At 32.2% G+C, this 15678-nt stretch overlaps 3 protein-coding genes across 3 annotated transcripts; 1 reads left to right on the top strand and 2 right to left on the bottom strand.

Annotated features, from left to right (window-relative positions):
• Nucleotides 1-96: 96 nt before the first annotated feature.
• LOC124538351 (zinc finger protein-like 1 homolog) lies at nt 97-2047 on the top strand. Its single transcript, XM_047115392.1, has 6 exons — nt 97-337; nt 408-519; nt 600-793; nt 1011-1242; nt 1502-1625; nt 1731-2047. The coding sequence occupies exons 1-6, from the start codon at nt 236-238 to the stop codon at nt 1912-1914; spliced, it is 948 nt and encodes a 315-aa protein (XP_046971348.1). The 5' UTR covers nt 97-235; the 3' UTR covers nt 1915-2047.
• LOC124538350 (tubulin--tyrosine ligase-like protein 12) lies at nt 1645-4059 on the bottom strand. The gene has a single exon (XM_047115391.1). It carries the CDS (start codon nt 3937-3939, stop codon nt 2098-2100), a length of 1842 nt encoding a protein of 613 aa, XP_046971347.1. The 5' UTR covers nt 3940-4059; the 3' UTR covers nt 1645-2097.
• A 1725-nt stretch (nt 4060-5784) lies between these two features.
• On the bottom strand, nt 5785-15641 carry LOC124538656 (DDB1- and CUL4-associated factor 5). Its single transcript, XM_047115788.1, has 13 exons — nt 15151-15641; nt 14189-14346; nt 13444-13603; nt 12811-12940; nt 12051-12337; nt 11479-11597; nt 9888-10013; nt 9049-9262; nt 8692-8797; nt 7677-7902; nt 6770-6869; nt 6600-6689; nt 5785-6515 (listed from the first exon to the last, which is right to left on the bottom strand). Exons 1-13 carry the CDS (start codon nt 15338-15340, stop codon nt 5860-5862), a joined length of 2562 nt encoding a protein of 853 aa, XP_046971744.1. The 5' UTR covers nt 15341-15641; the 3' UTR covers nt 5785-5859.
• Between the last annotated feature and the right edge of the window lie 37 nt (nt 15642-15678).

A 15678-nucleotide genomic window follows, 5' to 3' on the forward strand; every position in this document is an offset into this window, starting at 1 on the left:
ATGAATGAAAATTCATAAAGATTGAGATTTTAGTTAAATTTTGCTTTCGTAAATAAACTAAAAATTCTTATATGATTTTTTGCATTTTGGATTGTTGACATTTGATTTACGTGGCTGACAACCTGACAGATTGCAAGTTATCAATAATATATTAAATCTTAGTAATTCGTGTAACTCAACCTATTTAAATACACTTAATATTTATATTACTGCATGTAATACTAAAAAAGTTATAATGGGACTTTGCAAATGTCCAAAAAGAAGGGTAACCAATCAATTTTGCTTCGAACATCGTGTAAATGTTTGTGAATATTGTATGGTGACGAACCACCCAAAGGTATATTAAAGTATTCGAATTTTTTCAAACACTTGTAATTATAAATTATAATGTTAAATAATATTTTCAGTGTATTATACAGTCGTATCTTCAGTGGTTACAAGATAGTGATTATAATCCAATTTGTGAAATATGCACAAAAAGTTTATCTGAAGGAGAGTGTATACGATTAACTTGTTATCGTAAGTTTACTATGTTGTACAAACTATAAATCAAACTCAGGCATAAATTAAACCACCCGTTAAAAATGTTATTTTTTTAGATGTATTCCATTGGGAGTGTGCAGAGTCTCGATACCGCGCATTACCGCGTACAACGGCGCCGGCTGGATACCTGTGCCCTTCCTGTGCAACACCAGTCTTTCCACCACCTAATCTTGTATCGCCTGTAGCAGATGTGCTCAGAGAAAGTTTAGCTGGTGTTAACTGGGCTAGAGCTGGTCTGGGACTACCTTTGGTAGGTTAATAGAATTTTGCTTTTGTTTTATAAATTTGATAAAATTTTTTTAATGCAGGCATTTCAAAATAAAAGTAATAAATTAAATTATAGAAATAAATTAACTTGGATTTTACTTATTATTTTTTTCTGTTAAACATTGTTATATAATATCATTTACACAAACATAAGTGTTATTATATGACATATGTGATTTAAGACAAATAAATATTTTCAGCTTTCAGAAGACCAAGATTTGAAGGGGGCAGCTGGTAGACGCAGCCAGTCACCAAATCAAAATCAGTTCTTTCAAACAGTTGATAATCAAAGAGGGACCCCAGTTGGGGCAAGTGATGATGAGTCAACTAACAGATCAGCTGCCAGCACACCACATTCCATTGTTCAAATGCCCGAAGACCTTATCAATATGTATGATAATACATCCGTCAAAAGAAATGATAGCTTACAAGGTATATTTGTCATAGTATTACTAACTTACAAAAAATAGTATTTAATAGTTTCTTTTAAAAAGTTTTATATTTAGTTTTCATGTTATTGTTTTATGATTATTTTAATAAGTACTTTATCCCATGTGATATACAAGTGTTTTGTTTGAATTCAAAATCTCGTATCAAACAATATTTACAGTTTTAAATTTGTGATATAAATCATAATATAGAGTTGATCAAAACTTTAAATTAATTATATTTAATTAATCTTTAATTTAAGGAGGCCAAGCTTCAAGAAAAGGTTTCAAAACCCTAGATCAGTCTAAACCATTGCTTAATTTTGATCATGATGAAAATAAATATAAGCAAAAATCAACATTTGCTTGGATAAGCAGGTGGTGGAAGTAAGTAAAACAAATTTTCCATATTTAAATGTTTGAATATTTTATAATAACAATGTAACAAACATCTACATTACATGTATAAGAATATATTTTTTTGCTACACAGGAACTCTCTACCACCTTCTCGGGTCAGAAGAGCAGGAGGCATTTATAAGAGATATTGGATAATGTTATTTGTCTTTATCACCTTGGTTCTCATTTTATTGCTTCTCAGCCATCGAGATGTTGACATTGACAGTCCTTTTGGCTCCATTCAAGATAGTGACAAGAGAATACTACAGAAAAACTAATCATTGTATTTAATTAAAATATTGCAAGTAATATTATATTTAATTTATATTTATGAAATCAAGCAATCTTTAGTGATATAATTATAATTGTTGTCCTCTGTGAAATCACTAATAAAATTGAATAAAATATTTACTGATGGTCATTTCAATGAATAAATAGAGAGCATAAGCTATTTGCTAGTTTTACAAAATCTTGGTGCAGGTATCCACTTCTTTATCTTGAAACATAACTGAAAAGATGTCATTGTAGAAATCTGGATAATATTCACAAGCTCTGCGACAATCTGGCATCCAGTTAACCTCCAATAATTTAGGCTGAATAAATTTATCTTTGTCATTTTCACTCCAACTGAGCATTATATCTGCAGCATATAAAGCTCTAGATTGTGGACTTTTTGCAATGCCACAGGGAGCATCTTTTGCAGTGGCGGCAGTAAATAATTCTGAAAACATTTTAAATATTGATTTTTCTACTTCATCCCAGCTATAATTGGGATACTGCCTTGACCAAGCTTCTTTGAAATCTTCACACAATAATTTAAACAGTGGAACACCTTCAGTGTAATTCATGACAGTGAAATGTTTCTCATAGTCATCAAAATTATCAAGTGTAAATGCTTTATTAGAAAGTCTAAGGAAGAAATTATTATAAACATAAAGTACAGTAGGATTTACTGATTTCAGTAAAATCACATAGCGTACATCAAACTTCACTTGTCCAACATCTTGCCTTTCAAATAATACTGGGTTTTCTATGTACTTCTGTGCTACCTTAGGGCCAGACATTGGTAGGCGGCATAAAAAATCTAAATTGTCAGAAATATAAGTATCTAAGCCCCGAGCTAAGTTATATGGCTTACATATCCAATGATTGTCTAATCCATGCTTTTGCCTTTGCATATAATATGCGATTAATTTTGGTAATTCTGTTTTCATATTAAATGTTGTGGGGAGCCAAGCTGGTAAAGTTTCAAGGTTATCCTCAACAAGTTTAAGTTTTTTCTGACCTCGCCTTGCTACTATAGCTAAAAGATCCTTAATTGTTATCACATACTCAAAAGGGAATTGATTTACAAATTTATGAGGAGTGGCACTCAATTCCTTGAAGGTTTTAAAATGATTAGTATACCACAGAATATCAGCATCATTTTCATTGTCAACTATTTCAAATCCAGGAGCGTTCAAATTTTGGTTAATGAATTCATACTCAGAAAACACTTTTAGTGTAGCATTGTTTTGTCTATTTTCATTTAACAAATCTAATTCTGGTAACGATTCAACTATATGTCCTTCCAAAAAATAATTTACATCTGGCTCTTCTTGATTAAAATCATCATCAAAATGTTCATAATACCTCCAAGGTATAAGCATAGCTTCTCTTTGAAGTGAGTCAGAATAATGCCCTTCTACAAAGTTTCTTGTGATAATATCACCTTCTTCAACATTTTCAATTGGAAAAAGTAATGTGTATGTCAGTTGTTCTGGTATATACATAAATGGAACTATACGAAAATTTGGATTATCTGAATGTGTAATCCCTGAACCCAATTCATCCATTACATACCACACTGGCACCCTATCTTCAACCGATAGCTCTTCACTTTCGATAGCATAAGTATTCGCATACTTCCATATCTTTTGACAAACTTCGTTGATTTTGCCTTCAGTGGTTTGGGAAGTTGCTTGTATAAGATTGCACATTCTCTCTAACAGCACCGGCACATTTCTTAGGTTATTTCGAATGCTATTTATCTTAAATGTCCACGCGTGATCAATAAGATAAATATGACTAGAATTCGTTCGATCTATATCTCTGACTGCCATGACACTCCATAGAGGGTCATAGGGTTCCCTCTCGTCTTCATCATAATCAATTTTTACCAATTGAAATGCTGAACCGGAGTCAAATATTTGATCCTTAATTTTTTTACATAAGATCGCCCAGAAATGCTCTGGAACACCGGATAAAACAAGTTGCGGTTTATGAGCTGCTAAAAATGCACTATAACTGGCTATGCCATCCATTTTATTTGATGTTTTAATAAAAATAACTTCGTAAATTTAAAGTTCAGAACTGAGCACGATTAATAACTTCATTAAATGTCAAAGTGTACTGTGTACTAAGTAGGTACTTTTGTAGTAGTGACTAGTGTCGGACTGCAGAATTGAAATGATATATCGATACAATGGAATAATCGATATTTTCACCGGAGATATCGATATTCGCCTTAGGACGCAAATTATATGAAAAACTTGTGAACGCTAAACAAGAATCAACAACTTATCTTTAATTTTACTTAAAAAAAACTTATGATACATTTTATAAAAACTTAAAATTGTCGATTGATAAAGCACTTGTTATACCTGTAAGTTTAACTACATAAAATTGATGAAAAATTATTAAATTTAACTACAGAACTTGTAACATTCAAAATTCATCAGTTAAGAGGTACGAGTTTCGGATGTAAGTCTGCAAATGCTAATAATTAGATTTCGAAATATGGTAAATTGTCTTAAGGTTTTTATTTTTCAGTAAAATACAAGTACAAAGTTTTTGTAACTTCAATATAATTGGGGATAAATTTGAGAGCGAATATATATGAAAGCGTACCATATCTGATGTTTAAAATATAAATATTTGTTTAGGGAACACTCGTATAGTTTGTGAGCTTATAATTTTTGTAAATTATTAACAATGATTTTGGAAGACGCATCACCTAATATAATATTGTAATCAATAAAAATAAGTAGGTAAGTTTAGTGTATTCATAATAATTTAAGTAGTGTATTTCTTATCAAATAAAAATCCCTTAACGAATTTCAGTTTATGTACGTTATAGGATATTTTAAATTTAAAAGAATGGTTCATTTGTGTCATCATCTGTACCAAATTCGCAAGATTTATTACGAAAACCTGCCCGCCTACCTTGTTACCACAACGCTTCACTGCCTGCGGTCCTTTAATCACATCCAATGTTTGTTCATCTGCTTAAAATTGATGACGAAAAGGATTTAATAACTGAATAAAACTATTAAAACAAAATATAAATTGAAGTCAATGTATTTTATCAGCATGGGTATATGCTAACAGCCATTTAAGGAAACATTGATATTATAATATCTTAAATCTAATTAATTTATATAATAATAATAATAGATCACATATTTTTAATATAAATTATACAAAAAAGCAATCAAATGTTCCTCATAGTATTCCAAAAGTACACCCATTTGTTAGGTGCTCTACTGGCAATATTTTTTTCAACCAGCAGTGTTTTATCAGGACCGACAAGTATTAATCTAAATATCGTGTCGGATCACGCCATTAAACTTTACCAATGGAAACGGGCCGTAATGATTCCTATATATTTAGTGACTGCCATAAATTATATGATTGCTCGTAAACCTTAAAGAAATACTAGCATCTGTACAAAATTTTATCGTTTTCAAATAGCGAGAATATTACACTATTTTATAAATACATAACAAGATTTCCTCTCTGTATTTGAGCATACATAATCAAAAAGTTTTATTACTTGTAAAATTATTGTTAGTTATTTTACTCGTTCATAGCGAACATTATTTACATTATTTAAGCATGTTTGAAAATATATGCACGGTTGCGGTCCCTAAACTGACATCCATATAATATTAACTTAAATCCTTAACAATCACAACATACAAATTTACAGTCGTTGATAGTCGCCACTTAAAGTAGAACAACTAAAATATCATGGAAATAAATTTAAAACTATTCTCCATTTAATTAAAATGTGAACAAAATGTAAATTAATATCAAAACCAATGATATATTTTTCATTCATATAAGACCAATAAATATAAAATACTGACAAATTAAAAATAGTTACAGCTGTTTATATATTTTTTAATTTACCATTTGTTCAATTTGTAATGAAATGGAATATGTATATATTTATAATTAGATCAATTCGAATCTGAATCCATGTGATTCCTATAATTACGACGAGCCTTTTTGACGCGTTGTCGGAACTTGTGCGCTTGATATTCTGGATCGTCGGACACGTCATCAGCTGGGGGTTGGTTGTTCCTGGTACTGCTGCCCGCAACCGTGCCCACGCCGCTGTCAGGGGTTCCGATGTTGTTCGGAGCCAGCCACAAACTGCTTTCAGTGCTGCAATTGCTTTCGAATTCACTTTCATTTGTCTCATTCATAAGCCTCGCCACAGTTCTGTTGTATCCGACCTTTGGTGATAATCTATCCATTATTGTGAAGTTATTCTCCGTATAATCTTTCGGCGGCGGTGACTCGCTCGAATCGGAACGTTGAATACTGAGTCTACCGTTTCTCCTAACTCTCCTCAAATTCATTCGCGTTCGACTCTCATGGACGGGAGATGAATTATTGCTCTCGGATTCTGGCGGTCCAACTCTCAAAGAGTCGCTGAGAGAATCTCGGGAGCCATTTATAGGTGTCGGTACGATGCTAATTAAATTCGTAGGAATGTTTTGGTTGCCATTTTGATTACTGGGCGAGATTGGTCGACTGCCAACTGACTGGTCGTCGTCTGAATCTACCTCGGCAATTCGAAATAGTGCTGAATTGCTTTGACCTCTATAACCTATAAATAATATTTAGTTAGAACTGATAGTTGGGAAATGAAAACATAATCAAACAATGGGTTTTATTAGTGTTGTAAAGATACCTGTACTTGTGCTAGGTAAAGCTAAATTATCCTCATAGTTGTCGAAATTGGAAAAATTATTATTATCACTACTGTCTTGAGCCATATTACCTGAAATAAATAATTGGTTAGTTTGATACGTAAAGAAGAAACTTTAAATCCACTTATAAAAATTAATTTAATAAACTTACTATTATTTCTTAAATTCATAACTTTCCTATAACTAGTGACTTTACTTTTCCTTTTTGTACTCCTTGTGATGTTTATTCTTCTCCTGAGTGGCCGGATGATCTAAAAATAAATAAAATATGAATAAATTTATTTCAATCATCATTTATATTACAATTAGCTTTAGTCTCATTATATCGTTTACAATAGGCTATTTGACTGGTTTTTAAAATCAATTTCATATAATTTAGTAGAGGTTAAGGAACCCAGAAAAGTTGTGATTTTTTTATTTCTAGTACATATTTGCCAAAAAATATCAAATTAAAAATTCTATATTTAAATAACGCGCGAAAACGCTGCTTGGACAATATGGCGCTGCAATGGGGTCGGTGACGTCACTTGCCTGTATTTTAATCTGTGGTACATATAGTAAAAAAGCAAGGTTTACAAGAAAGTGACTTCATCATAAGCCCGGCCAATCAAGAGCGTTTTGTGTCACGTGACAAAAGTTTGAAAAAATGCATTTTTATTTATTGAGTTTTGAAAAAATTAAGTATCATTTTCAAGTTTCGTTAGTAAATAACCATTTTTAAACTCATTATATACACTGATTACAATTATTCACAATTTATTTTTCGCATTGTCAAATAGCCTATTGTCATAATATTATGCATATACATATTTATAGTATAAATGTACAGTATGTTAATACAATATATATATTTTTGATGTATTGTGCCACTGTGAAATATTCCTTAGATTGATAATGGTCGATAGTGCTATATACCCACCCTTAGCACCGTGTTTTCCTTCCTGTACACTAAAATTAATTTTGCATTAAAGCTGACCTGACATAAATCGATTTAATCGTGTTAATAATGCAGCATAAAAATATTCGTAGCCGATTAAATGCATGCTGGCGGTACCGACCCGGCCCGTGTTCCGGTAGAGGCAGTGCGCGGGCTCGTCGGAGTCGGTGCGCTCGCTGGAGGGCGCGGAGCGGCGCGCGGCGGGCGGGGCGCGGGGGGGCGCGCGGGGTGGGGCGCGGGACGGGGCGCGGGGCGGGGCGCGGCGCGGGCCGCGGGCGCGCCTCGGCGCCGCGCGCTTGCCCTTCGCGCTCGACTTGCTCACGCACGCGCGCGACTGCTTGTTACGCCTGTAAGTATTATAAATAAATAAATAAATAAATATGAGACAACATCACATACATTACTCTGATCCCAATGTAAGTAGCTGAAGCACTTGTGTTATGGAAAATCAGAAGTAATGACGGTACCACAAACACCCAGACCCAAGACAACATAGAAAACTAATGGTAATCTACATCGACTCGGCCGGGAATCGAACCCGGGACCTCAGAGTGGCGTACCCATGAAAACCGGTGTACACACCACTCGACCACGAAGGTCGTCATTACCTATATAATATAAAAAAAAACACGAGTTACGCCTCACTGCATTTCATTCAGAATATTTACGCCTAGCAGAGATCCTCTATGACTTTGGCGTTTCGTATAACCAAGTCGAATATTCAACGAGGAAACTAAGTAAATGGTATGAAGTCTGCGCGACAAAATATCAAAGATTAAATTTCCCAGACTTCGATATGATGTAAGACTTCATAGCACAATCGATTTTGTCGTATATAAAAATGCCAAAACAATTTGGAATAAAAAATATTATGAACTTATTTATATGATATTTATCAGCTCCGTCCTAAATAGAACAAGCGCCCGGTGGAAAGTAGTGTTTTCGCGGTCTGCCACGCCCCTCAATTAATTATATTTCGGGGTCGGCGGTTGGAAAAATTGTATATACATAACATAACAGAGAAGAAATAAAGAAATCTTGGGAGCGCTTCAAAGTTTAGCTGGATTAAGATTGTCCTGTTATCCTATGTAATTTGAACCAATACTTTAGCTAAAGGTTTGACAAAACTCAATTACCTAAGGGAACCCCGTTTTTGAGATCGGATGCTCTTTGGGTATCTCGATGCGACAAGTCGCGCGAGTCTATTTGGGCACCGTTGACTTCGACTCCCGTTTGGAGTTACTGAAAAAATATTTTTTACTAGTAAATATTTAAATGAATAAAGCTGATCTTTGCAAGTTATTACCGTTTTTACCTTAGAATAATAAATTTATAAACCGATTTTCTTCTAATTTATATGAAATATTCTTCCACAACATAAAGCTTAAATTATTCTTAAACATTGAAGACGAGGCTGTATAGTGCAATACCTTCGCCCTTTGCAAAATTAAAAAAGTAAAATAAAAAAAAAAACAAGCACTACGTACACTGACCTCTTTTGGGTGGTAAGGGCAAGAAGTCCGCTACGATGTGATCGCTGTCACTCGTGTCGGAAACGTTCCCGTTGACTGAACCAGAACTGGACTCGTCCAGGGAGTCCGTCTCCTCGGCGAGACACTCCAGTTCCCGCTGAACTAAAGAATCGAAGAACGCCATCATTCGTGGATCCTCGCTTGTTGACTGCTCAGCATAGTTGTGGGACAGATACTGTCAGCAAAAATTAAACATTAAGACTCGAAATCAAAATGTATTCAGGTACTTTGGCTCTTTTAAAAAAATTATAAAGTTAATTATTGTTAAATTATCAAATTGTATTAGTATAGGTAGGACGTTCGTTTTACAAGCCGTGTGTAAGAGGCGAGTAACGACAGCAAAACAATACAAATTAGATTAAATTAGTTAATATTAATTTATTAACAATTTGAAACGTGCCTTTGCAAAAATAGATCTATTTATTTAATTTAGTTACAAAAGATTTAAATTCCGAATTGATAGGGTTCAGAATTTAAATTCTAAAGACAAGAAGTAAATTGTGAAAATGTAAATTTAATAATCATACATATTTATGTATGGGGTTATGTCTTGACCATCATTTTTAAAGTTATTTATTATATGAATATAAATATGAAATGGTGTGTTTGATTTCATTATATACTCTATAATTTTTTATGATAAATGGGTCATCTAGAGCAATTGTTTTTTTAATGACAACTGTTTAGGATCTACAGCCTAAAACTACCAATTAAAAAAAAATTTACTATTGCTATATTATAGATAATTGAAATAATAAAATGTTATGTTGTTATTGTATATTATATTTAAAACGACAAACCTGTCCACTGTGATGGACGAGCGAAACATAGTCTTCGTGGCTATATATCTCGCGTGGGTTGTCCGAGCCCTGGGCCTCCTCCAGCAGAGCACCCCGCATCTGCGGGTACTCCAGCGCAGACCAGATCTGTTATAAAAATAAATAATAAATATGAGACAACATCACATACATTACTCTGATCCCAATGTAAGCAGCTATAGCACTTGTGTTATGTGTCATTATGTCACATGACATAATGTACCACAAACACCCAGGCCCAAGACAACATAGAAAACTAATGATAATCTATATCGACTCGGCCGGGAATCGAACCCGGGACCTCGGAGTGGCGTACCCTTGAAAACCGGTGTACACACCACTCGACCACAGAGGTCGTCGTCGTGTTACAAAAATATAACCCAAATTTTTATCCAGTCATATCTTCCAGAATACCCAAATAATTATGTAAAATCAATAAAACCATATCTATACTCCAGCCAAATTCGATGTGGAATGTTTAATAACAAAGCGTTGCTTAGCAACCAACGTCAGGCAGATGCTCAAAACATTTTTAGAATTATGTAAAACAATTATTTTTGATATTAATAAAAATTTAAATTGATGATTAATAATAAAATATTTAAGACAAAGGACTAAGCGCATTCTTGGTTATAATTATAATACTTATGATCATCTGGAATAATGTAGATCTCAAAAATAATACCTCTCATTTTAAAATGATATCAGAAATTACCTCGTAGTTTTATAATTCGCTTTATTAACTTTATCTATCGCCTCTCAAACGACAGGTCTCATTTAGATTAATTTTGTGTATATTTGAATGGGTCAATGGGAGGTTTGAGATTACAATTGCTCTAATACTGGAAAAAGCAACATCTGTTGGTATGCTAGTGTATTAGTATGTTTTTTAAGCATTAATATTTTATACTTTATTAGGAATGCGCGATAAGTATATATTTTTATTTAAAATTAAAATTATACGACTAAAAATATACACCACCAATTACGAAGAGGCTGTATCGCTATTATATACCTTCCTAAATCTGCCAATTGCTTAAAAACACTCCAAATGTTACAAACCTGCGATTTCTTTACGTCAGTATTAAAATATAGGGTTGTTAGTTTTGTAGTAATATTATAGTGGTAATTAAAGATTTTTAAACTTTTATTTTAAGCAAATTTTCATATAAATTATGTATTGACCGGCTAAATATTTTTTTTGGATTCTGTATTAAATTATTTTTTTTGTGTTTAAACACGAAATTGTGTTATAATGAATATAGTTGTAATTTTAATAATAATTATTTTTATTAAGATTGTATCAACCCTAATTATGATGACACATGGTTTGTTTACTAAAATTCCAGATCGAATGTAGCTGGAGTATATACTGATAACTACTTATAGTAGCAGGCGATACAATTAAAAAACCATTTATATATTATTGCAGTAGCATTAGAGAATTATATATAAATTGTTTTACATCAATATTAATATACAGTTATCATAAAAGACATTTACTTTGATTTAAACTGATATTAATGTATATTTCATATATTTCGTTAGTTCATAAAATGTAAATGGCTTTGACCTTTATAATTTTCTCCACTCCCGATGACGCGATGAGACAATAATTCGAGTTGTAGCGAACTTGATTCACAATTGACCGATGTCCGTACAAAACAATGTGTGGCGGCTCAACCACCATATCTGAAAATAAATATGTCGAAGCGTCAAAAAGTTTCATTAGGTTTTATTTCCTTTTTAACGTACATACTGGCCACGTTAGTATGACGTAGAACACAAGACAGCGAAATAGGAATATTTTAAAAGAATATAAAAAGAAAGATATTATGAATGTGAACAACTAGTCTTATATTTGGAATATCATCATATCTGATAACGAGCTGATGCCTAACTCTTCCTCATACATATATAAATGCTCATAAATACAATCACTATATTAAAAAAAAACGCATTCACACATCAAAATATTCATTATTAAATGACAATAAATATAAAATACAAAATATCTCAATTAAACATTATTGTAAAATAAAATTTCCTTAACAAGCATACTTTGAAAAACTACTCCCACGGGACAATTCATGCCTATATTCAGACCGGTATTTAGTCATATTGAGAAATAAAATTCGGACTCACCAAAACCACCTTCCGTATCTGGTATTTTCCACATGTACAGGTTGAAATCATCAGATCCCGATAGAACGAACTGATCACTTCTCCCGGCGAAACAGCAACTCTTCATCGTGCAAGAGTTGTAGTAGTCCTGGTGGTAGAACTCGGCCACCGGCTCCGGGGAGTGCACAGCGTACAGCACGGGCGGCAGGCGGCGCCGCAGGGCGAGCACGTGCGTGCCGGTCTGGTTGATGCGCACGCTCATGCTGTTCTGGCACGAGCCACTGTTGCCAACGTAGCGGATCACGGGGCTGCACAGGCAAAAAATATTTAAATATACTACATAAAATGACAAGTAAAAACTTTTTTGAATAACTTTAGACTTGTTAATAATTCCACAGTTGCCAGGACCAGTTATGCAACTAGGCTTATTACTTCTATGTTATGCAAATAGGTATATATGTTAAAGTAGATTTTAAGGGTTGATATTAATCCCTTATGATATGAGAATATTTATGGCAAATATATAACATTTTTGTCTCATCATCCGTCTTATCAGTTTGATGTGATATGTACAAGTGGACATACAGAAATAATACCATCTGGACTATCTGTCTCTGAGGTATAATAGATGTATCTAACTTAAACTTTTTTCCTTGCAATGGAAACCACTCTAGGTGCCTGGTGTGACTATTAAGCTGGTTTTATTTAACCAAAATTTTACCACCATCACTACACATAGGTAATAGTAGACTTTGTTTATCATAGTAACACCAATACTCACTGTTTAGGTGATCTCAGGTCCCATAGTGCAACACCATCTCTTGCATTTGCGGATACAAGCATTCCAACTTGTTGGGGGTGAAACATTACACCATGAAATGCTCTCCGACTGCGAGATATAACTAATGATTCTGAAAATATTTATTAATTTCATATATATTGGTATTCAGTGTCAATTAAAATTATGAAGATGTATACATATATTTACAATAAATAATATTATTTATAAAAATTACGAGAAACAGGAAGTTCAGTTCAAGACCAAGCAGTAGGTAGTAGTTTCACAAGTACTTTTTTCTAAGGGTAAGTTTAACTTTCAGTTTCTGCAATTGTGAACAAAGTTCGATTACCTAATCTGACTGAACACAGAAGATTGATTGTTTGCCTATTGCAACAATGGCTATAAGTTAATCAGTTTTTGACAAAAATTTAACAAATAACCTTATTATCAAAATGTTTTTGGTTAAATTCATTAATATTAATTACATATATTTTTATTGTATATTTTTGGATCTAGCTACTAGCCACAATTAAAGTAAATGAATAATCTCATTAGAAACACTACATATATCTATCAACATCTACAATTTATATTAAAACAAACAGATAATAACTACAAACAATAAAAACAAACCATGTACAGACTGCCTGGTGTCAAACAGTAGCAACCTTCCATCATTTCCAGCAGTGGTGACAACTCTTTCATTAAAAGGGTCAATGCTCAGACTGCACACAGCTCGCTGATGTTGTAGGACCTCTACTGGATGTTTGCTTTCCACATCGTGGACTATTACCTGTCAGACAAAATATCCTAACTAATATTATAAATGGCAAAGTGCTTTACTTTTACATCAACTAATAATTACATATATAATATAAATTCATATAAATTTTCCATTAACTTTATTATAGTTACAAATATTTACTTAGCGCACTACTCAAGACTGGTAAAATAACATGCTTAGTTATAAATAAAATACGAAACACAAAATATTGCAATTAGGTGTATTTGAAATGTGAAATTATAGACCAAAAAATACAGTTTTTTTAAACTTTATTTTGCCAAAAACTTACTTGATATATTATTATGTATTTAGTATTTAATATACAGCTACACAACTATAAGTCATTGAAATAACTTTTCTTTATACTTTTGGCAGATTACAAAAGTGAAGGAATAATGATTTCACTTGTATTTATATGTGCATACTCTGTACAGTTAGTTATTTTCTATTAAGAATGATGTCTTAGTCAAACTCAGCAGGAGGAGGTAATCATCAAAATATTTATATGACTTAAGGTATAAGAATATAGTTAAGTTACTTAATATTTTTTTTTGGTTATTTTTTTCTAAAATATAAATAAATTTGATAACTTACAATATCATCATTTCCTCCTGAATATATCTTTTGATTATCTGACGTGACACCCAAACAGAATATATTTGATTGATGTAATGCTTTCATTGGTTCAGGCTTTCCATGTTCTAGAATGGCTTGTCCAAATTGCCATACCATCACCCTCCTGTCATCTCCACCTGGAAAAATATAAACAATATAATATTAATAAACATTATTGCAAATTGATAACCTTCTCCTTTTTGAAGTCGGTTGAAAATTTGCAAAATATACTTTATGAGACAGCCTTTTTTACTATATTAATTTGATTTACAGTTTAATGCTGTGATGTTCAACCTGTGATTATAGTTTAAAAACTAATTTGTTAGTCTTTTAAGTTAATTAATTATGTAAGGCTAGTTTTGTGATCTACACAAATAATGGCAAACATATTTGTTATGTTTTCCATACCATTGTAGATATGCCAAAAGCAACACCATTATTTCTTCAATCACATCTACTATGTTTAATAAAAAAGTAATTAACACTTTTAAAATTAATTGTAGATTAATTGTCAAATAATATTAATAAAATCACAGAAATGATCACTAATTGAATAAATACTCTATTTAGGATTATCGCTTTAGCAACTTTTACCTAGAGGTCCTACTTTTTTTAATAATCCTTATTGTAATGAAAATTTTGAAAATTATTTATCACTTTTTAATAAATTTGATTTACTTGCAATTTTCGCTATTTAAAATTCTATTCCGTGGATTTATAATTAAATATATTTTGTATTTACATATAATACGTATGTTATTAAATATAGGTAAATGTTTTCCTTCACACACCCACCAGTTGTTATCAATGTTGATAAAAGAAAAACAAATAATCAAAACAATTATAATAGTATACAAGTAAAAGTATAGCCATGCGCTTATCAAAACAATTAATATTTAACTATTTATAGAAGCACTAAAGATATAAAAAATCCAAATTACCTGATACGAATAACTCGCCATTGCTAGAAAATTCAATTGCATTTACACATCCAAAATGACACACTAAATCTCGGCGATATAAGTTTTTAGCTGCATTTAGCCGTTTATTAAATAATTGAGATTTCAGATTATGTACAAGACCATATTCTCTTTTAGTAATATAAGGTAAAGGACTTGCTATATTCGCCATGTTTAATACAAAACCACCATTTTCCAAAGGATAGAACACACTTCACTCTACTTGACGATCAGCTGTATTTTATTTTTAAAAACATCTTGCGTTCCAATATATGGTAAAACCAAAACAGACAAAAATTTATAAAACATAAAACAGTGAACGCGTTCAAATTACACGCAAGTATGAAGTAAAACTTAGGAAATGTTGGTTAAATTAATTTTATTAGGTCACTGAATTGTAATAATTGTTTAGTCCTAGATTAATACTGCTAAATATACAAGCACGATAAAACAAATTTACATTTGCCTCACGTGTCGGTCTGGTTGTGAAGTTTGACGTTTATCACTTCA

This window comes from Vanessa cardui, chromosome 20 (assembly GCF_905220365.1).
Source record: "Vanessa cardui chromosome 20, ilVanCard2.1, whole genome shotgun sequence".
Lineage (NCBI taxonomy): Eukaryota > Metazoa > Arthropoda > Insecta > Lepidoptera > Nymphalidae > Vanessa > Vanessa cardui.